The 22,634-nt window shown below is 52.9% G+C and overlaps 1 protein-coding gene across 3 annotated transcripts; it reads left to right on the top strand.

The window, feature by feature from the left end:
- The first annotated feature begins 3,502 nt into the window (after positions 1-3,502).
- On the top strand, positions 3,503-22,062 carry NLGN3 (neuroligin 3). 3 transcript variants are annotated; one of them, XM_036898328.2, is made up of 7 exons: positions 3,503-4,049; positions 4,679-4,738; positions 8,566-8,625; positions 10,305-10,454; positions 16,496-16,681; positions 18,798-19,587; positions 20,232-22,062. In XM_036898328.2, the coding sequence occupies exons 1-7, from the start codon at positions 3,593-3,595 to the stop codon at positions 21,073-21,075; spliced, it is 2,547 nt and encodes an 848-aa protein (XP_036754223.2). In that variant the 5' UTR covers positions 3,503-3,592; the 3' UTR covers positions 21,076-22,062. The 3 variants fall into 3 exon arrangements, with proteins under 3 accessions (XP_036754223.2, XP_036754221.2, XP_036754222.2); XM_036898326.2 differs by lacking the exon at positions 4,679-4,738; XM_036898327.2 differs by lacking the exons at positions 4,679-4,738; positions 8,566-8,625.
- Positions 22,063-22,634: the final 572 nt, after the last annotated feature.

Here is a 22,634-nt window from a genome sequence, read left to right on the forward strand (position 1 = left end):
GACTGAAGCTTTCCTTTTGTGTTCTGACATAAACATTCTGAGGAACTACAGGGGTAGAGGCTTGGCAGGGGTAAGGGACACTCAGAAGGGCTTGGTTGGGGCTGGGGGCTGAACAAACTGGACAGGTTGTACTGTGTACAGAAACACAAGCCATAGAGGCAGCTGGATCTGGAGGGAGACAGAAATAGTTGGACAACCTGCATGCTGACAGTCTGACATGCCCCAGCAGAAAGAACAACATTGACCTTTGGGAGCACGACAGGATGAGAGCAAAGTGCCCCCTGAACGCTGGATGTTGCCTGAGTAGTGCTGGTGCTGAGGAGAGGTGAGGGGTGCTGAGTGACATGGGGAGGTGTCTCTGGTGCATGATGGACCTCTTACAGGCAGTGCCTCAGTTTCTCCCTTTATCTCAAGGTCTCAACCTTTGCAGGTAAACTTTAGACTTGGCTGCCCTAGAAGATGATCTGACTGTAATTCAGTGTGTGTGAGAGAGGGTGGCAGAGAGCGCGAGACAGCAGGAGCAGAGCATGCTTGAGCAGGGGAGGAATTGAGCCAAGCCCCAAGACTTGAGCCATCTCGGCACAAAAGGAGTTAATGGTAGGGACCGCGCCCCCAACCCCCACCCCCCGTGTCCGGGCACGCGCAGCGCGCCCCCTTGGTGCGCGGGCACAGCAGCCAGGCTGCCAGAGAGCAGATTTCGGGGATTCAGGTGCGGAGCCCTTGGCCTGGAGGCGATATGGGTGGTCCGCGGCCCGGTTCAGTCGCTCCGAACAGCCCGGGGAACAGGTGAGGCCGCCTGCCCCGGTCTCTCATCCTCTAGCTGCCCATACCTTGCTCTGATTCTATCCGCTCCCAGTCCCAGGCTCCTCCAGTCCCCAGTCAGTGCTCCCCATCCTTCTCAACCCCATGTTCTCCATCGGCACCCCTGACCCCCATAATCCTCCCCCACTTCTCTCCTCCTCCTCCTCCCTGAATCCCGCATCTATATCATCCTCCCGCCCGTGATCCCTATTTCCACTGCCCGGCCCGCATGTTCATGAAAATACACCTACTGAGGACCCCCAGTCCCATTCCAGCATCGCACATTGCCAGTACCCCCTCCCCCGCAGTGTTGCCCCATCCCTCTCCCACCACAGCATCTCACAGCTAGACCCCCTCCCCCACTCTGCAGCCGCGCCCCCCCCTCCGCCAACGGAGGCCTTTATCCCATCCTCCCCATTCCAATGCAGCTCCGTCCCCCAATACCGTTCGGAGACTGCGTAGCCCCCGATACCGATACCGCAGTCCTCAATGCCAGTGCATTCCAGCACAAAGCCCCTCGCCCAATACTGCCACAGCCCCCAAAATACCCCTAGATGCCATCCTAACCTCCGGCATTGCCACCTCCCCCTGTCTTCTCCCAAACTGCAAGTTGGACCAGGATGGAGATCTTGGCCTTGGGGAGCACTGTAGCACTGTAGATCCTAGGGTACAGAGGGCGTTTGGGGGTCGGTCGATTCGTCTAGGTGTTCATGGGGGAAGGGCTGCAGGGAATTGACTCATGGGGGAAGGTGTTTGGCACAGAAGGGTTACTGGAGAGGGAGGCATCCTGAAAGGGTTAATGGAATTGTGGAGGGGCGGCAGCGAAGAGGTTAATAGGGGGGGATTGCTGGCGGAGAAGCTGCGTGAATGAGCGGTCTGTGCCCCAGAGTTGCCATGGAGACGGTGAATGGGGGGATTGTGTGAACTCAGCTGCGGACAACCCCCACCCCATACACACACACTCTCTTTTTTTCTCTCTCTCTCTCTCCTGCCCCACCTCCCTACTCCTACCCCTTCCCTCCCTCCCCCCATCCGGGTGCATTCTGGGCTGTGTCTGGGATCTCAACCCCCATACTTAACTCCCATTTCCTCTGAGCCCCCACCCCTGTAGCAGCTATGCCGCCTCCCTCCTCCTCCTTTTCCTTCTTCCCTCCCTCTCTCTCTCCCTCTCCCCCCACCTCTCTCCCTCTCTCTTTCTCTCACACACACTCACAAGCACACTAATTCCCTTCAAGTGGTGTTCCCAGTCTCCCTCCCTCACCCCTTCAGCCAGTTCTTAAAGGAGCAGGCCTACAATCTTGGAAAGGCGGGAGAGATGGGGAAAATGAAATTGTGTGTGTGTGTGTGTGTGTGTGTGTGTGTGTGTGTGTGTGTGTGTGTGTGTGTGTGTGTGTGTGTGTGTGTGTGTGTGTGTGTGTGTGTGTGTGTGTGTGTGTGTGTGTGTGTGTGTGTATGCCTGTGTCTAGGAATGTCTGTGTATGCCTTTGTATATGTGTTGACTGTATAACTACATGTTAGAAGGCCTGTGTGTCTTGAGTGTGTTGCCATTTCTGTTTCTGTCTCCACCTGTGTGTCACCATTATGCTGACCATTATGCTGCATGTGTCTCTGGATATTTACCTATGTGGCATGTGTGATTATATTTTAGTAAGTCTCTGTGTGTGTCTCTGAATGTATCTCTCTGTGAGTCTCTGGTTCAGTGAGGCTCTCTGTCTCAGAATATGGGACAATATGAGGGGGTCTCTGTGGGTTTGGAATGTATGTCTCCGTGAGTGTCTGTGTCTGTGATCCTGGCTTGGTTTCTCTCACTCCTTCTTTGAGTCTTTGGGAGTTTATTCCTGTGAGTCTCTGAGTGTGTGTATCCCCTGCACTCCATTGTTTATTTCATACTGGCTGAGCATCAACAATGCCTAGGGTGTTAGGCAGAATGGTTTCTGCCTCAGGTCTGGCACTCCGTGTGAATTAGAAAGCTGACGGAAAGGACTAAGGCTTTAGGGTTTGGGAGCAGTGAGGGCTGAGGAGAAATGTGTAGGAGGGCACAGTAGAGTCTGGGGCTCCTTGTGGATGGCTGTCCTGCTCCCTGCCCTGCCTGAGGGTGAGGAAGTCTCTCTATGGGACCCTTTGCCTATCTTCTGCTTTGGCTTCTTATGCCTTAGAGACCCAGAGTGAGGTTGACATCCTACCCTCACCTGGTGGGGAGGTCCCTGTGTGGGATGACTGAGCCCAGCTGGCTGGAAGGCTCTTGTTCTTGCAGCATGCTGAGGGACCTGAGATCCATTTGCAGCGCCCCCACCGTTGCCCACCCCACATGCTACTCTGGCTCCAGCTGACTCCCATGAGCTCCATTGGCTGAGGCATTGGAGTTGGGGACTGAGAACTGGCAGTGGCAAAAACTGTCATTCTGTCAATCCCCTCAGATTTTCCAACCATGGCCAGACACAATAGTTCTGACTGGCAGTGGAGATTATCTGTGGGTCCCTGGAACCCTGAACCTGTGAAACCTCACCTCACTGTAGCAGCCCAGCAGGGCCTCAGGGCTCTGTGACCCTCCTGGACCATCTTGGATGATAGATACTTCCCTCTTTCCACAGGTCTGACTGGTCCTGAGGGACCCCCTTTTCTGAAGCTGTGGTGCTTGGACGATCTGCTCTGTACCTGCCAGGGCACCTGTAGGTGTCCCTCAAGAGCTCAGTCTGGAGGTTCAAGTCAGTGTGGCCATGAAGGGGCTGCCTATTGGGCTGATGCTGTGACCCTGGAGTCTGCCTTTCCTGCAAGTCCCCCTGCCCAGAACATGTGTCTACAGCTTGGCCCGCCTTCGCTGTCCCTGAGCCCCAAGCCCACAGTCGGCTGGAGCCTGTGCCTCACCCTGTGGTTCCTCAGTTTGGTGCTGAGGGCCAGTACGCAGGCCCCAGCACCCACAGTCAACACTCACTTTGGGAAGTTAAGGGGTACCCGGGTACCATTACCCAGTGAAATCCTGGGACCTGTGGACCAATACCTGGGGGTGCCCTACGCAGCTCCCCCAATCGGCGAGAAACGTTTCCTGCCCCCTGAACCACCCCCATCCTGGTCGGGCATCCGGAACGCCACACACTTTCCCCCAGTGTGCCCCCAGAACATCCACACAGCTGTGCCCGAAGTCATGCTGCCCGTCTGGTTCACTGCCAACTTGGATATCGTCACTACTTACATCCAGGAGCCCAGCGAAGATTGCCTCTACCTGAATGTCTATGTGCCCACAGAGGATGGTGAGTGCTAAGGGCAGGCGCTGCCCTCCGTGCCTCCCACCTGCCCTGCTGTGCTTGTGGCTTGCATGTGGTTGTGTGCCCTGCAGCATGTATCTGTCTGTCTGTTGAAATGCTTCTAACCATCACTCTGCTTGGCCTTTCCCTTCCTCCTCCCTGTTCTTCCCTTTCCCAGCATTGTCTGAGCTCCCATGTGTGAGTGACACTGTTACCAGGAGGGGCCCAGCCAGGCCTGAGGGCTTTGATAGGTCTAGGGCCAGAGCTCTGGATGGGGGCTCCCTGGGGCAGTATGGGTCACCGCTGGCAGTTGCCCGCAGGAAGACGATGGCTTCACCAGGCCCCCCGTTGCCATTCCACCTGCTTTGAAAGGTGGTAGGTGTGTGTGGCCGAGGGAGCTGTGGGGAGCGGGGAACAGGCCTGGTGGGCATTGCTTAGGTGCCACCTCTTTCACTAGCTGATGCCTCCTCCCGCAGGGGTCACACGAAGGTAAGTGACAGAAACAAGGAGATGGTAGGATAGGCTCTCTGCCATGTGCCGCCTGCAGAGCAGCTCTTGGGACCTGGATGGGTGGGGGATGCATGCCCCTGGGCAGAGGCCTCCTGTTATTTTTTAGTTTTTTATTCATTTTACAGTAAAGCGGATTTCCAAGGAATGCACCCGAAAGCCCAACAAGAAAATTTGTAGGAAAGGAGGTAGGTAGTGAGCCGGAGGGGAGGGAGAGAGAGAGAGAGGGAGGGCTTCCCGCCCACCTGCCCTTACCCCGGAGGACCCAGCCTTCCTTCAAGTAGCCCAGGCTCAGTGGGCGGTGAGCAGGTGAAAGGTCCACCTCATCTAAGGGCCCTGGCTGCTTTTCAGGAAGGAGTTGGTGGCCTAAGGCAGATTCAGAGCAGAAGCAGCAACCCCATTGCTTCTATTCTTCCCAGCCCCAAATTCCCCTTAAGTATGTGCGGAAGACAGAGCCGATGGTTCTCCGTGAGACACGCGGGAGAAACTCCAGGCTGCAGAGAGGGAGCCAGGGGCTCTTTCTTTTTTCCAGTCAGGGAGCCACCAGTTCATCCCTCTGTGCTCATGTGCTTGCCCTGGTTGAAGGTCTAGACTCAGTTCTTCAGCCCTGAAGCTCACACCAAAGTCATCCTGCTACCCCACCCACCACCTCTGGCCACTATGAGGTGGGCTATCTGGTGACATACCCTGGGGGTCTCCAGGAACTCTGCACTCCAAAGGAGGCCCAAGAGCCTGAATTTTACATTTATCCTCTCGCTGGGAGAAATTGGTTCCCCCTGTACAATAATTCATCCTGTTTGATTACTAGTTCATGTTTTCTGCAAACCGCTTTCATACTTACCTCATAAAACCCTCTGCATATATCTGGGAGCTTCTAAGGCAGGAACTGGTATCCCACTTTTATGGATGAGGAAACAAGCCCAAGGGAGTGACTTGCTGCTGCTAAAGGCCCTGTGGCTGGTCTGTGGCAGAGCTGGGACTAAAACCTGGGTCTCTTGACCCTCGAGGCAGTGCTCTTTCCACTGTAGCACACGAGAGGCAACTCCTGTCTGGTCATTCCCACCTTCCCAACTTTGAAAAGAGTGGTGAAATCTGTGGATGGGTTGGGCCGAACTAGGAACAGTGGCAGCCTAAGGAGCAGGTGAAAAAGTCACAGCCTGATCCCTACCACCCTTTGGCAAGCTTGGAGTTGATTTTCCTGCAAAATCCTAGGGCAAGATTCCCGAGTGGGGTTGTCAGGATTCCTGGGACGGGATGTCCCCCACTGAGTCAGAACCTCTGGAGGCAGAGCCCAGGAATCTCCGTGTTGCGCATATGTGCAGTGCCTTCGATTCACACTGAAGCATTGAATAACGGCTGCTGCCTGAGGGATGGTGTTCTGCCACATCCCCAGCCCCAACCCAGGACCTTATGGACAGTAAGCAAGCAGTAAACACTTTTTTGCATGAAGGGAGAAGCACTGTGGTGCTGCAGAAAGAGTACAGGTCCTGAACCACAAAGCCTGGCTGAGTCCCAGCTCGGCTGCTAACACACAGGGAGACTTTAGACATGTCTTTTCCTGAAAGAACTTCTGGTTCTGCATCTGAAGGTAGTAGGGGACCCATTCTGGCCTTCACGTTCTATTAGCCTATAAATGAATTCTGGAGAGGGCCCCTTAAGCCTGCTCCTATGGATTACTTACTTGTGGGGACAGGGAGGGAGAGGAGTTGACAGTAACATTAGCTGTTTCCTAGCAGGAATGATCTCCCCAGGCGCCAAGGGCAATCCCATCCTATCCTGAGTTTGGCTTGAGAGCTGACTATAGAAACATTTACCATTGACTGACTGGTGACTATGGGCAAGGCCATGTGCTAGGTGCTGTTATTATGTGGAGGGATGTGAGGCAGAGGAAAGATTTAGAAACAGTAAAGGCCTGATTACTACTCTGAAGAAGCACCTCACCTAGTATTCAAACTCAGCGGGGTTAAGTAAGCCGTGCAGGCCCTGCTGGGAAGTGGATCTCAGACAGTTTGGGGGCGGGCATTTGGTCACTTAGCTGTTCAAATGAGTTCCATACCCAAGGTGCACTGGCCATTTGGAAAGGAGTTACAAACCCTGCTTCATGGGGGAGACCTAGAGGTTATTAGGGTTTAGGTGTGCATAGGGTAGGCAGGACTGGCCTGGCTGGGATCCCGTAGCAGCACAGTGTCGGATGGGGGATGTTGGTCGAGCTGGCCTGGGTGACAGGCATGGCAGCAAGAAGTTTCTCAGTAAGTGGTAAGCTGAAGGAGCAAAGGCATCATCTGTGTGTGGAGGGGGCTGGGACAATGCAGCAACCCAGGGACACTCCCAGAGGAGGGCAAAAGGGTCGCATCTTCTTTGTCAGGACCCATGTGAAGTGAAGGATTTCCTGGGGGAAGACTTGCCCCATCCCCCCTCCTAAACGCCCATGGAGTTGGAGGGAATTCATGGTTAGGGATGAGTGACTCCTTTCCATTAAAGAGTGGAGCTGTCTACCATCTGGGTGATGATGCTCCATGTCCCTCGGGGTTTCTGAGGGCCAGACTGGCAGGTGTGAAGGCAGTAGGCACCACTAGAAGTTCGGGAAGCTGGGGGCTGTTTCTGTCCTTTGGGCTGGGCTCTTGCCCTGGTTGCAAAACCATTGTATGATGAGGGCGGTTCTGTTTTGATTAATAGTCACCAGAGACCAGAGCAGCTGAGAAAGAGGGTAATTTGCTGCCTCCAGGCTAAGAGCATCTGGTGTCATAGACAAGAGGCATGCCTGCGGGATGACTTCTGTCTCCGCACTCTGTCCAGCATCTAGGCAGCAGGTCCTCTTTCTCTGCAGCCATTCTCAAGGCATACTTCTTGTCTCCTTAGAGCAAAAAGGAGAATGGGTGCCTGCTTACCTCCAGGGCCTGAATGTTTCTCTTCTTTCCTCCAGTCTCTTCTTTCCCTCTTTTCCTTTCCCCCTCCACGCTCCACCTCGTTTCTCATTTATTTTCCCCTTCCCTTTCCCCCACAGCAGAAAGGTGGCATGGTGCAGTGGAAAGACCATGGGCTTTGGAGTCAGCAGACCTGGGTTTGAATCTTACCTCTAGTACTTCCTAGCTCTGTGATCTTGAGCAAGTCACTTTACCTCTCTGAACCTCAGTTTCCCCATGAGTGAAACAGGAATCGAGCTAGTACCTACCTCACTGGGGTGTAAGGGTCAAGCAATATGGCAGAAGGAGAGTGTCTGGCCCATGTTGAATATTCAGTACATGGTAGGAGCTATTACCATAATTCCTATATCTCTCTCATGTCCCTTTTCTCCATCCTTTCCCTCCCTCCCTCCCTCTCTAGCTCTCTCTAGCTCTCGGAGCAATGCTTGCTGCTCTCAGGCCTGGTTCCTGTGGGCAGGAACCCCATTTGCCATTAACCAGAGCAGGGGCTCCAGTGAGAAAAACCAAAGGGAAAGCTTCATCTCCCACTTTCTCCTGTGGGAATCAGGGTCAGCTGAGGCCCAGCTTGAGCCTGCCCACTGCGCCTGGGCAGCTCAGGGCTGGGGTCCCTGGGCCCCATCTCTGCCCCAGTAGCTCACATCCATATCCACAAGTGCTGGCAATGCCACCTCTCAGCTCACTGCCTGCCCCTGCTCTCCAGCTCAGCCTGCCTGTGTGCACATGTGCAGCCCCTTTCCTGAGAAAAAAAACCTTTCCCTGAGCGGGTCTTTGGCTCTGTGCCCTGGCCCATCAGCTGCTACCTCCTTCCTAACTGGGAAGGTAGTTGGTGGAGATGGACTGCTGGGGACAGGGAGGTGGGGCAGGGAGGTGCAGGGAGGCCAGCACAGCAGGGACCTGCAACACCATCGTCCTGATGAAGGTCTGGGCCTCAGCCCACCCATTCCCTCAGTTCTTGCCATCCCTCCTGCCTGTCCTGGGCCCAGGCCCAGAGCTGGCTTGCTGGGCCACACTGCAGTCATGCTGTTTTTGAATTCTCTCTCTGTTTTGTTCTCTGTTCTGTGCTGTTGTGTCTCCCTGTGTCTGGTCCCCAGGATCCGGCGCTAAGAAACAGGGCGAGGACTTAGCGGATAATGACGGGGATGAAGATGAAGGTATTTGGGGGCTGCAGGGTGCAACGGCTGGTGCATGGCACAGAGCCCCTCCCCATCTCAATGGGGAGAAGCCCCGTCTGTCTGTCTGTCCGTCCATTGATGTGTTTCTGTTCCTGTACAAGGCCGTTGGGCTGTTCGTGCATCTCAGGCCTGGTTGGCCACTGACAGTTCCAGGGTGATGGTCACAACTGGCGGGAGCAGAGGACCACAAGCAGAGCCATGGGGAGGGCATCCTCCTCGCCCTGGTCCCCACCCTGTCCTCAGTCCTCCCGTGGAAGTGGGCACTGCCAGAGACAGTTTCCTCCCCCATCTTCTGTGGGTCATGGCCACCCGCCCTGAGGAAGGGCCAGAAGATGAGTGTATTGCATTGTGGTAACACCTGTGTTTGGTGGGGAGACTGGCTTCTGGGAGAGGGGCCCAGCAGGGTATTGAACTGCTAAGGAAGACAGGGACAACCACTGGGGCTGAAGAAGAGTACCACCTAGAGCCTCTTCAGCTTTGTCCCAGAGAGGGAGAGGTGGCCTTGGGGCCAGGGGCTGCAGCAGCTTCTGGGCAGGGCTGGGAAGACTGTGGGCAAAACTCCAGACTGGACTGCGACACCATGGCCCAGTCAGTAGATGGCTAAGGTCCTTGGGTGATGGTCAAACCAGTCTTCCTCCTTGGGAAAAGCAGGTCGTATTTGCTCAGCAGTAGAGCATTGCCTTCTTCCTCCATGTCCTGGCCCTGCCCTTCTGCCGCTGAAGGGTCCAGGAAGCTCAGGGGGGCCCACTGGGGACGCCAGGGCTGTACTGGTGTGGTACAGCGCCGGTCTAGCTCCCACACTGAGGGCCTGCGGGGAGACACCAGCAGATGGGGAGCCTTCTCTTGCCTGCCCAGCCTGACTCTGTGCTGCCTGGGCTTGGGGCAACCTCTTGAAGGTCCCTCATGGAATGGCCTCTGGGAGGCTCTATCTCCTTCTTATTGCTGACTGGGGCAGGCTCTCTCATGCTCACTTCTGCTCCCTTGCTCTTCTCCGTCCCCAGTGTCTCCACTTAAGTCAGCCTGATGCCCTGGCAGAATGGGGCAAATGAGCACATAGCTGAGAAACTATGTCGATAAGGTTTCTCCCCCACCCCATCTATGCCATTCACTCCCCTTTCCGCACATCCTTCCTTGTTCTCTCCTTGTGTCACCCCTCTTGTCTCTGTCTGCACTGGGGGGCCAGCTGCTGCTAATGGCCATATTTCCATGTAATTGGTCTAGTCTCAGGGGTCTCAGCCCCTGCTCTCTGAAGCCCCAGCCCCTGCTCTCTGAAGCCATGTCAGGTCCCAGGACTCCTGGGTGCCCAGGGCAGGGACTCACTTGATCCAGCTAAGAGACCAGCCCTTCCTCTCCCTTCTGCCATGCATCTCCTGGGCCCAGGCCTGGCCTACCTAGGCCTAGCTGCATCAGGGATGCCTGGCGCCTTCAGCTGGGAGGAGGCACTTGAAACCAGAGTCTTTAAAAACACACTGAAGTCCAGTCATCTCTGGCCGATGCTTGAACCCCAGGCTGAGCAGCTCCCTGAGTCCTGCCCTCAGAGTTGGTGGTGGTGTCCTGGCACCTGGGATAGCTTTGCTGCCCACACCCCCCCAGGGCTGGCGGGGTTGGGGGAGGAATGGCACCCTACCCAGCTTGGGTCTCACCCCTTCTCCTTGCAGACATCCGGGACAGTGGTGCTAAGCCTGTCATGGTCTACATCCACGGAGGGTCTTACATGGAAGGGACTGGCAACATGATTGATGGCAGCGTCCTTGCCAGTTATGGCAACGTCATCATCATCACCCTCAACTATCGGGTTGGGGTGCTAGGTATGGTTCCCCGCTAGGTGCCTAGAGGGAAGCCTGCATTCTCAAGGAGGGAGGAAAGAATGATGGCGAGTTAAGGGCATCTTTGGCTTTCTAGCTGGGGTTAATGACCAGAGTAAAAATGTTATCCCACGCTCCCTACCCAAGCACTGGGAGCTCCCCCATGTCTCCAGGCTCTCTCCTGAGATGTTTGGATGCCACTAAAAATTCCATTCAAAACTTCACACCTTCTCGTAGGTCTCAAGCCCGGTCTCTGCTTCCAGACTTGTGCTTGGCTGAGTTTTGTAGGATTTGTGAGTTTTCTAGTGTCTTTTCCTCATCCCTACCCTCACCATCTCGAAACACCCTCCCCACAAAAACAGATATTCCTTCTAGCTGGCCATATAGCCACACACCCACATACCCTCACATGTGCACATATCCACACTGCCCACATCTACTCCCATGCATATGCTGATTTCTGGTTTACCACAAGCATACACATCTACCTGTACACAGAGACCCCCACATCCACATGGACAGAGCCCATCACATGCACACATCCCCCACGCTGTGTACACTGTGCACATATAGTTTCCCACGTGCACACATCCACATACCCATATACCTCTATATGCTCCACAGCCTCACACCACATTGTACCCTTCACACACACACACACACACACACATCCCCATATTATCTCTCCCTCCACATCTCTATATCCACATCTACCCCCTCCACACTGTACATCCCCACACTCATGCTTTCCTCTGTCCCCACATATATGTGCTACATGGAGACCCACACCCTGTGCATGCACATCCCCACACAAACCACACACGCACATATACCTAAATGTACACAACATCCCTTCCACACACACATACACACACACCCCTAAGCCCCTGCACACCCCATCTACACATCTCCAATGTCACTGTGCACACACACATCCTTCACCTTCCCCACATAAACACAAACCAATATCCCCCTACACATACACTCATGCCTGCACCTCCATACCTCCGCACCCCACACAAACACAAATACTATGCACATGCCCCTCAGTTCCCTCCTTCCACATCTGCATACACATCCTGTATACTACACTTATATAGTCCCCCACACATACACACACACACATACATGCTCTTCCCAGGCAGACCCTGGATATGTGCATCCAATATATGCAGCTATACATATTCCCCACTCTACCCACAGATACGTACACATCTAGATACCATAGTCACATGTGCACACGCACCTCTGCTCACTCCACACTCGTGTGTACCCCACACCTGCACACCTCTTAGGTACACATGTACACGTTTCTCCTCCTTTCTCTTTGCCTGTGTCCCCATACACTCCCAACCCATCACACAAATGCACTGCCACACAGACACACTCACTTCCCAAACGCCCTGTCCTACACATACTCCGTTGTCCACACACTGGGTCAGTGATTTAGGCAGCCTCTCTGCCCTGTACCTTCCATGGTGACTATTAATACCTATCTGTGGCCAAAGTCTTGAGGTAAACCAGTGCCTCAGAGAGGGTGACTAAGCATACAGGGCCTTGCTCCCTTCCAGATGTTCACCCAGGCCTCCAGGACCACATGCAGCCCAATCCTTGTAGTGGCAGAAAAACACCAACTTCTTGCCTGGAGGCCCCTTGTCCTCAGAGTTCCAGTAGGGGTCAAAGCGCTTTGTCAGGTCTGCGGTCCTGGATGCCAAACCAGCAGTTAGGCATGGCTTACTTCATGGCCAGTTGGCTGACAGGACCTGCTTTTTATTTGCTTTGGAGTATATCGCTTTGCCAGTTCTAATCCCAGAGGCTTTGGTGCTGTGTTTCACTTTTGGGTGCAGTTCTGTATGCAGAAAGGCAATCTCCTCTTGATTTGCCATTCATATTATATGGGATGGACAGACACCTTTTTTGGGTTCAGACTAGAAAAATGATATTCCCTGAAAAAAGTGGAGCCTGTGTCCCCTTCAGTGGCACCTGGATACTGAGTGTAAAGCATGCAGGGCATCTCCCTGGTCTCTCAACAGTCACTTGGCTTGGGATTTCATGCTTCTGCCACTGCTTCTGTCTTCCTGAGTTGCCCCAGATATCGCAGCAAGGCTCTCATAAGCTGTTCTGTCCTGTTGAGAAAGGGGATTTCTGAGTCTCTGACCATAAAAATGGTGCCAGGAAGGTGGCTGTAAACCCACACTGTAGGGCCACACAGTTCTTGGAGAGGAATGAATATACAAACGTAATCACACCCAGATATACAGGCACATGTACATGGCAGCTGAAGACCCAACATAATTTTGTGACTTTATTTTCATAGTGAGAGGGATCAAAAATGTTCAACACACCTGCTTTTAAAAATTATAAACACAAAGCTCCATTCTGTAGGGTTTATTGGGAAGCACAGAGACTACTAAAAGTATGCTTCAGTTCCATGTTCTCAGACCAGCTAGGGATGCAGGAAAAGAGGGTAGAAGAGTAGGGAAAAGTGGGGAGGAAGTAAGAAAGAGAAGAAAATAATGGGGGAGGAAAAAGAAAACAAGAGAAGAGAGACACAGAAAAATGAAGCAGAAAGGAGACAGAAGGAGAGGCTTGCAGGATTTGAAGTGCCAGTTGGGAGCTGTAGGTCGCACAGAAGGCTCCTGCTGGTGAGCACTCCCAGTGGTATCCTGGTTTGCTGGTGGCTTTACAACCCTTAGCTGCTCTAATCCTTCAGCTTCTGAATCAGAAGTTCTTAACCTTTTGGGAAATCTTAGACCTCTCTGCGATTCTAATAAAACCTAGGGGCTCTTCCCTAGAAAAATGCACACACACAAACTTCTAGAAATGATTTTATGGGTCCCACTGAAGCTCATCCATAAGACTCAGGTTAAGAACTGCCTCCCACCCCCACCATCACACACAGGTAGTTTACAACTTCCTCTCATCTGGATGACCAGAACAGCACATCTAGGGGCAAGAATATTATTCTTTGGGCTTAAACCATTAATAACCAAAATAATATCACCCAAACCTCAGAAGGAAGGACCCACAAACTGAGATTGGGTCAGAAATTCCCCACCACTTCCTGTGTATCCTTTGGTGCCCACCCTGGAACACAAATGTAACCAATAGGCCACAGTCTGGATTCTGGGTATATATAAGATGTTTCTGTCTTTTGACACCAGATGTAGAACATAGGTTGGTCCCTGACACTTGGAGATTTTTGCTGGGTAGCTGAGGCTTTATTGTTTTGCTTCCCAAACATCCAGATCAGGTGGCCAGTTTTGATACCCCAATTTCATGCACTCTGGATCACTGAGCCACAAGAGAGAGTTCACTCTAAAGTACTTCTTTGGACATCTCAGGTGATTCATGTGTCTGGAGAATGTCACAAGTTAGTCCATGAATCCCATCCCAGGCAGAGGGGTATTACAGATACCCCTCTGGCAGTGGGGCCTTCTCTAGTATCCCACGGGGATTAAGACCAACAAAAGAAAGGGACTCTAGCAGGATATAGGATGTGGATATCCCTGGTGTTGAGGAAGTGGGGGCTTGCCAAGTTTTATTCTGGGTTCCAGAATTTAATCCCATGCCATTGCTCAGGTACCCTTCGGACAAACTGAAAACCTGGTCAGTGTCAAGCCTTGAGTGACACAGATACCCGGTTGATACATCATGCCAGATTCCTTTGTCTCCTGCTGACAAGCAGCTCACCATGTACTGCAGTATAAACCTGAGCGCAGGGAGACCAGCTCAGATTTATTCTGATAGTCTTTAGAGTTTGGGATTTCAGCCCTCATTATCACATGGTTTCTGTGGATGGCTGAGTTGCTGGGGAACTAGCAGTGAGTGGCTGCTCTCCCAGACTGCCAGGTTTTGTTGTGCTTGTGCTCGCTCACGTTTGCTGTATCATATGCCTGAGCCTGTTGGATACAGCACTGCAAGCAGGGCTTGTGTAGTAGGGATGGTTGGCATGGCATCATCCACATGCTTCAGTGCCATGTATCCTGAGCTTCATGGTCCAAGGAAGCAGAGTGACAGTTGAATCCTCCACCCAGTCTTTGCAGGCCTTTGTTCCTAACCTAGGAAATTGGTACGCGCTGGAGAACTCTACTACATCCAAATGCAGGTTCTTCCTACCGACTAGGACAGACGTGGTTGGCATATTTCACTGAATGGTACCTTGGCAAGGGCTGAAGCCAAGTGTGCTATTGCCTAAGTAAGAGAAGAGGAAAGGAGCATATGGGGGAAGGAGAGAGGAGGGAGGGAGGACCAGCAGGCGAGGAGCAGCACATAGTGGCTGTTGCTGGCGGGTCTCAAGGCTCAGACAGCTGGGTTTGGCTCTTGGTCAGCATACTTTGTAGGACTCTCAGGAGCAGCTTTAGTTTGTGAATGGGCCGGGCAAAAGAGGACTTGGTCTCCTTGTCTAGAGGAAAAAGGGCTCCTCCGTTCATCTTCATTCAGGCTTTCTCTAATTCCTTCTTATTTCCTCATTGGGAACCTGGGGCTAAAGAGAGCTTGTGACCAGTTGCTGAGAGGAATAACTAAGTACTTTACATACTTAATTGTACCAAAGGTAAATTAATAACACCCTTGAAGAGGGTGAAATGAGGTCTTTTGCAGAAGCTAGAAACAGAAGGACTCAAGAAAGACAGTGATGAGGTCTTGTGCCTGCTTGAGTCTATTTGACTCAGCTTCTGCCCAGGGACCACCAGGACCACCGGAGAGCTCTCCGAGCTGAGGGAACCTCCTCTAACATGGCCTCTCACAAAGTTGATCCCAGGGGCTGCGAATGGGCTTTTAAGTGTGGGGTCAAAAAATACCGACCCAGGTATGGGTTTCCAATGTGGAGGAGTGCCACAACTACCCACCCGGAAAGAACCCCTTCCAAAAGGCAGGAGAAGACAGAGCCTTGCAAGGAGCCTAAGGATTGGGGAAGAGAGCAGAAATGAGGCCGCAGGATCAGTCTAAAATGGAAGCTGGGTGGAGGGGAATATAGGACATCTCTGTGGAATAGCCAGCAGGTGGGCGGGAAGGTAGTCTCCATGGCAACGTCTCCTCAGCAGCAAATCCCAGCAGGTGGGTGGGAAGGTAGTCTCCATGGTGACGTGTCTCCTCAGCAGCAAATCCCAGTGGGTGGGCAAGAAGACCTGTTTCTGTGGTAACGCTCTGCACTGACTTCCCCATTCTCTGTCAGACAAAAAAGGGCCTAAGCCAGTGGTTTTTCCAACTTTAGCAGACAGCAGAATCACCTGGAGAGCTTGACCAAAACACAGATTGCTGGGCCCCACCCCCAGGGTTTCTGATTCACTAGGTCCTGAAGGAAGGGAAATGAGGACCTGCCCAGAGAATGAGGGGAAGGGGCATCCAAATCCCTGGAAAGAGGTGGACATGGACTAATTTGTACAGGAAGGGCAAGGAGGGCTTAGGGCTTGTAGCCCCTCAGCATCTTCCCGTCCTTCAGGGAGAGAGGGAAGAGGAAAGAGAAGTAATGATACAGTTACAATGTGCTGAGCATTTTTGAGAGGCTTATGTTCATTTTATCCTTATCACAACCCTTTGACGAATTTTTATCCCCATTTGACAGAAGAGGAAACTATAGCCTAGAGCTTTCAAATAACATGCCCAAGGCCACATGGCCAGTAAGTGGTAGAGCCAGGGCTCAAACCAAGGACTGTCTGCCTCTGGGGTCATCCTCTGCTCTTTCTACTCTGTCTTGCCAGGTGCTAGGGTAATGCCCAGGAGAGTACATCAGGGCAGAGGCTTTGGATCCTGGCCAATTGCAGTTCCTGCTGTGTGTCTCCACCAAGAGGCACCCCTTTGAATAGTCTAGAAATCCTTCCTTCCAAACTGGAGGATGAGCAGGAGGCAAGGAGCCAGTAGGTCCTTCCTGTATTGAGGGCACGGGACCTTGAGGAGAGGGGCAGCAGTTTATCAGCCAGGTGGAAAGAACCAGGCGGCATGCCAAACCTCTGTCCTCACACCCTGGACCCCTGCTCACCATTACATCCCAAATCTTTCCATCGCCCTGCCTTCACTGTCCTCATGCCCTTTGTCGGATCCAGGTTTTCTAAGCACTGGCGATCAGGCTGCCAAGGGCAACTATGGGCTCCTTGACCAAATCCAGGCCCTCCGCTGGGTGAGTGAGAATATTGCCTTCTTCGGTGGTGATCCCCGCCGAATCACCGTCTTTGGCTCAGGCATTGGCGCGTCCTGTGTCAGCCTCCTGACGCTGTCACATCACTCTGAGGGTGAGTACCTCTTGGGGCAAAACATGAACTGAGTGAAGTGCTGAGCCTCAGGCCTTCCATGTTCCAAAGTGCCCAGCTCTATACCCTGGGAGCACCCAGGGGAAGCAGCCAGCCCTCTTCTACCAGCTCAGCATCCCTTTGGGGAAAAGTGGAAGGGAGCTATTCCTCGAGGGGAAGGAGTAATTCCCCCAGTGTGAGCGAGGGAAGGAGGGAATCCCACTTATATCTTGAGAGCGTAAGGTTCTCCTTCTGATGTGGGAGTATTACCTGGGAGAGTGGGAGCAGAGTGCCTCTCTCTGCAGGGACAATGGTTCTTTTGGGACAGAGAAAATCTTTCCGTCTGGGAAGGACACATGGCTTCAGGGTAGAGATCTAGGGTGGAAATTAGCTTTTAGGTGTACAAAACACTCATTCTCTGCCTTTCTCTCTGAAGAACAAGTCTGTATAAGAAGGGAGCTGCCCTTAAGTGGGGAGACGGGTCTGAAGGGAAGATCACTAACCTGCGGGGTGGGCTTTTTCTGAGGGATGGCGATCTATTATCAGGCTCCAGACCTGCTTCCAGGCTGCACATCACCCGCCCCTAGAGGGAGACTCTCATTTGTAGCCACAAGGAAAGCCTCTCCCCTTGCTGTGGGTCCTTCTGCTAGTGATGCTTCCAAGGGGGCTGAATAGGCCTTTTTCACGCAGTTCTCTTCACCTCTGGACTCTAGAGCACATTTTATCGCTGAAAGGCAAAGGTGAGCTTCTCATGAAGGAGAGATCTTCCTGAAATAGCTACCCTTCTCTGAAGTAAAGAAGTCTGTGGGAGAGGACACGGTTTTTTTCATTGAAATCAATGCCCTGAGTTAGTGATATTCTCACAGGAAGACTTCCAGTCTCTCTCTGAAGAAGGCCTGTCTCTCTGAGAGAGAAAAATCACCTTCTCTGACCTAGAAATTCTGTCTCTGTCCCTCCAAGGACTATCCTGGTGAGGGAAGACTAAGGTGGGCATCCTACCTTAGAGTGTGTTTCTAGGTGACAATAATGGGAACAGAAGTCCCTTTTTTCCACAAAGGAGGGTGAAGTGACTGGCTATAAGGGTGCCTGTCTCTAAAAATATGAATGATGCCTCCTCTGGTTGAAGACTAGTGCTCTGGGAGGAGAAGGCCTTTCTTGGAGTGATTCTATACCCTCTCTAATTGGGAGCCTGCATCCCTGGAGGCCAGACTGCCTTAAAGATTTGTTCTCTCTGTCTTTTGTGTGTAATTGATTCATGGAGAACAATCTTCCAAAAAGGGAGGCTCTCTCTTAAGTAGTAGTCTATGTTTCTCTCCATTCCTTTCCACCCATGAACACTGCCTTCCTCTCGGAGGAATGGAATAGTGTGCCTGAGGGCCAGATTCTCTCTTCCTTGGGAATGCTGGACCCAGGGAGAGAATGATACCCTTTTTTATTCCTGGGGGGTGGGAATCATCCACTTTTTTAGTTTGGGGGACTGGATCCCTCTCAGCTAGGGGAAAATCTGGATCCGAGGCATCACCAGCTTCAGGAACAGGCAAGTCTCTGTGGAGACTCCAGACTGGGAGGGCACATTCCCCGGAGACTTTCAGACCCCAAGGCCTTTGCCTTCTGGAATCCTTTCCCAAACTCCCAGAATATGAGGCTCTCTCCTGCTTGCATTTCTCATCTCTCATGAAAAAGACCCCTTTGTGGTGGAAGTGCCAGCTCCCTGGTGGTGTGCTGGCACAGAGCTGGGCCCAGCTGGGCAGGAAGCAAGAGGGGAAGACAAGGAGAGATAAAGAGAGGGAGCATAAGGAAGTTGATATCTGGGACCCAAGGGATTAATTCTTCCTGGCATTACCTTAACCCCCAAGTTACCAACCATCACCCCAGAACACAGAAGCAAGAAGCAGGCAGGGGACCAGTCAGGGAAGGGGCCTGGCAACCCCTCCTCTGGTCGTAACCCATCATCCCAGCCAAAAGGGTGGTTCTTTCCCCACAGTCTGTTCAACCCATAGGGCAGCCTCAGGGACAAAGGATTGAGGAGGTGTTTGATTTGTCGTTCAGGGACAGGTGAGGAAGGCCTAGACTGTGAGCAACTCAGCAGATCTGACCTGGTGCTGCCTGTCTTCTGTAGGGCTTTTCCAGAGGGCCATCATCCAAAGTGGCTCTGCTCTGTCCAGCTGGGCTGTGAACTACCAGCCAGTGAAGTATACCAGCCTGCTGGCAGACAAGGTGGGCTGCAACGTGCTGGACACAGTGGACATGGTGGATTGTCTTCGGCAGAAGAGTGCCAAGGAGTTGGTAGAGCAGGACATCCAGCCAGCCCGCTATCATGTGGCCTTTGGCCCTGTGATTGATGGTGATGTCATTCCTGATGACCCTGAGATTCTCATGGAACAGGGCGAGTTCCTCAACTACGACATCATGCTAGGTGTCAACCAGGGTGAGGGGCTCAAGTTCGTGGAAGGGGTGGTGGACCCTGAAGATGGGGTCTCCGGCACTGACTTTGACTACTCAGTCTCCAACTTTGTGGACAATCTGTATGGCTATCCCGAGGGTAAGGACACCTTGCGGGAGACCATCAAGTTCATGTACACAGACTGGGCAGACCGTGACAACCCTGAGACCCGCCGTAAAACACTGGTGGCACTCTTTACTGACCACCAATGGGTGGAGCCTTCGGTGGTGACAGCTGATCTACATGCCCGCTATGGTTCACCTACCTACTTCTACGCCTTCTACCATCACTGCCAGAGTCTCATGAAGCCTGCTTGGTCAGATGCAGCTCATGGGGACGAAGTACCTTATGTTTTCGGCATCCCTATGGTAGGCCCCACAGACCTCTTCCCTTGCAACTTCTCCAAAAATGATGTTATGCTCAGTGCTGTCGTCATGACTTATTGGACCAACTTTGCCAAGACCGGGTAAGGAGAAAGTTGGGGGTGGTTCTTCTTTGGGAGTTAAGCATGCCCTCCCCTCTGCTCCTCTGTCTAATCCTCTTGCATCACCTCCCTTCCTAAGATATTCCCCAAATTTTGCTTGGTGACCTTTCACTCCCGCACCCCCACTGCCCCCTTTTGAGTCTCTCATGCCATTTCTTTCCCTCAAAATTTTGTTAAGGTTCAAAAATTGGTTAGCATTAGGATTGAGCTGGAGTAAGTTACTGGCAGAACCACTGGATTCAAGGTTAAATGGTCGGAGGCCATGCACAGTGGGAATAAAGTACATTCAGAAAGAGCCTTTAAAGGGCTCTTGGGAAAACAGGGCAGCTGAAAAATTTGATGGATGCTCAGTAGCATGTGAGAAGAAAAATCGTCTACAGCATTATCTTACAGGATGGGCACAGGGAAGGATGGGACGGTTTCCATGATGCTGTCTGGGGCAACAGGAGTTAAAGTCCTGGGGAAGAGGAGGGACATGGACAGAGGGAGGGTGTCTGAAATTGATGGAAGTGGTGGGAAGTTTTGGACTGGGGAAGAGGTTCATGGGTGGGTGTGAGAGGAAGGATGCTGGGCCCTTTCCTTATCTGGGTAGAGTGGTGACCCCAGATTTCCATGTGGCATTTCAGGGATCCCAACAAGCCGGTCCCCCAGGACACCAAGTTCATTCACACCAAGGCCAACCGCTTTGAGGAAGTGGCCTGGTCCAAATACAACCCCCGAGACCAACTCTACCTTCACATCGGTCTGAAACCAAGGGTCCGTGATCATTACCGGGCCACTAAGGTGGCCTTTTGGAAACACCTGGTTCCCCACCTATACAACCTGCATGACATGTTCCACTATACGTCCACAACCACCAAAGTGCCGCCCCCGGATACCACCCACAGCTCCCACATCACCCGCAGGCCCAACGGCAAGACCTGGAGCACCAAGCGGCCAGCCATCTCCCCTGCCTCCGGCAGCGAGAATGTCCAGGGGTCCTGGAATGGGGACCAGGATGCAGGGCCACTCCTCGTGGAGAACCCTCGTGACTACTCAACCGAATTAAGTGTCACCATTGCCGTGGGGGCCTCCCTCCTGTTCCTTAATGTTCTGGCCTTTGCTGCCCTCTACTACCGCAAGGACAAACGGCGTCAGGAGCCCCTGCGGCAGCCTAGCCCTCAGAGGGGAGCCGGGGCCCCTGAACTGGGAGCTGCTCCTGAGGAGGAGCTGGCAGCACTGCAGCTGGGCCCCAGCCACCATGAGTGTGAGGCTGGCCCCCCCCATGACACTCTGCACCTCACTGCGCTGCCCGACTACACGCTGACCCTGCGGCGCTCCCCGGATGACATCCCCCTCATGACTCCCAACACCATCACTATGATCCCCAACTCCCTGGTGGGGCTGCAAACACTGCATCCCTATAACACCTTTGCCGCAGGGTTCAATAGTACTGGGCTGCCCCACTCACACTCCACTACCCGGGTATAGCTCCAGCCCGGAGCACAGCCTATCTCTTGGCTCCCTCCGTCCTAAATCCACGCACACACATGCACACACGGATGCACACAAAGACATGCACAGACATATATGTATATGCACGCACCCACAGCCGACAGCAGACCCACCTGCACAAACAGACAGATGTGGGCATGTGCCCGCATGTATAAAACCACAAACAAGGAAGCGAACCTGAGCAAACCCTTCAAATGGGGATGCAAATGAGTCCTGGGGAAACTGAGGACCCACAGACAAGCAGCTGAAACCAGCTCCCTGAACCTGACCACAGACACTCCTGGGAGCCTGAAAGCACCAGCTGGACACCCCCATGGTGCTCGCCTTCTGCCTCTTTTGGAACTGCACCACCAACCAACTCCAGACTTGGGAGCTTTAAAGAGCAGAGTAGCTCTTTCTCCCCCAGACTTGGTCTTTTTTCTGGGTCTTGTTTTTGTTGATTTTTAAACAAAAATTTTGGAACAAATGTCTCTCCAACCCGTGAATCCAAAGAGGCTCCAGAAGAGAGGGCTCCAGGCCCAGGTCCTTCTGGCTCACCTAATCCAACCAAGGAACATGACCTTCGGGAAAGAAACAGATTCAAGCGGGACCATGGGGTGGAAGCAGGAAGGGGCTACTGCTGGGTAGGGCCAGAGGGCTGGAGAGGAGAACTCTCCAGCCATCTCTGTGTCCCTGTGGAGAGCTGCAGAGACCACAGGGTGACCTGCTTCCCACCCGAAGGCCAGGAGCATTGGCCCGACTAGACCAGGGGACCTTAGATTTGGCAAATGAGGTTCTGTGGAGGCCGTGTCATTAGCGGGCCCCCTGGGTATTATCTGGGTTCTGCCTCTGCTCTTGGGGTAATGCTACCCAAAATTTGCCCCATTTTCTTTACAGAGTCTCTTTTGTGTCTGTCCTTTCTCTTTCAAAAAGGCAGTGATTTTGTTGGCTTTTTTTTTTAAAGAAAAGTTCTTAAAACACTAACGGAAACCCATGGAGTTTGTCCTTTGTACAGATTTTAAACACAGTGTCTTGATACAAAAATAAAAAACCAGTTAGCACTCCCAGCCTGCGTCCCTTCCACAGGCCTTGTCCCCACAGACCTCCCAGCATGGTGCCTCTGCAGACCTGGAATCGCAGCCTCCCTCTGCACCCTGCGCCTTTAAGCTGATACAAGTCTGGGCTATACTCTGCTGGCCCCCACATGAAGGCCTTTCCATTCTTAATCAGGTTGCTGTCCCCACCCCACTTCTCAGGCCTGTCCCCCAACACTTTGGGTTCCTGAGACTAAAGTCTTCTCTCAGCACCTAGGGCCTCCTAACAAAACAGCAAAAATAACGCTTCCTGCTCTGCACCGCTGCCGCCACCACCCGCTACTGCCACAGTCACCACTGCCACCACCCTGCCCTCATCATAGACTGGGTGCTGGGAGGAGGTTTGACCTCTAACGTGTCCAAATTCTTCCTCGTATCTGAATCCAGAGCAGCATCAGATATGTGGACTTCCTGGCCGTGGGTGACTGACAGAGCAGGGGCCCTCTCCTCCCCAGGGGTACT

The sequence above is a fragment of the Manis pentadactyla genome, chromosome X, assembly GCF_030020395.1.
Source record: "Manis pentadactyla isolate mManPen7 chromosome X, mManPen7.hap1, whole genome shotgun sequence".
Classification (NCBI taxonomy): Eukaryota; Metazoa; Chordata; class Mammalia; order Pholidota; family Manidae; genus Manis; species Manis pentadactyla.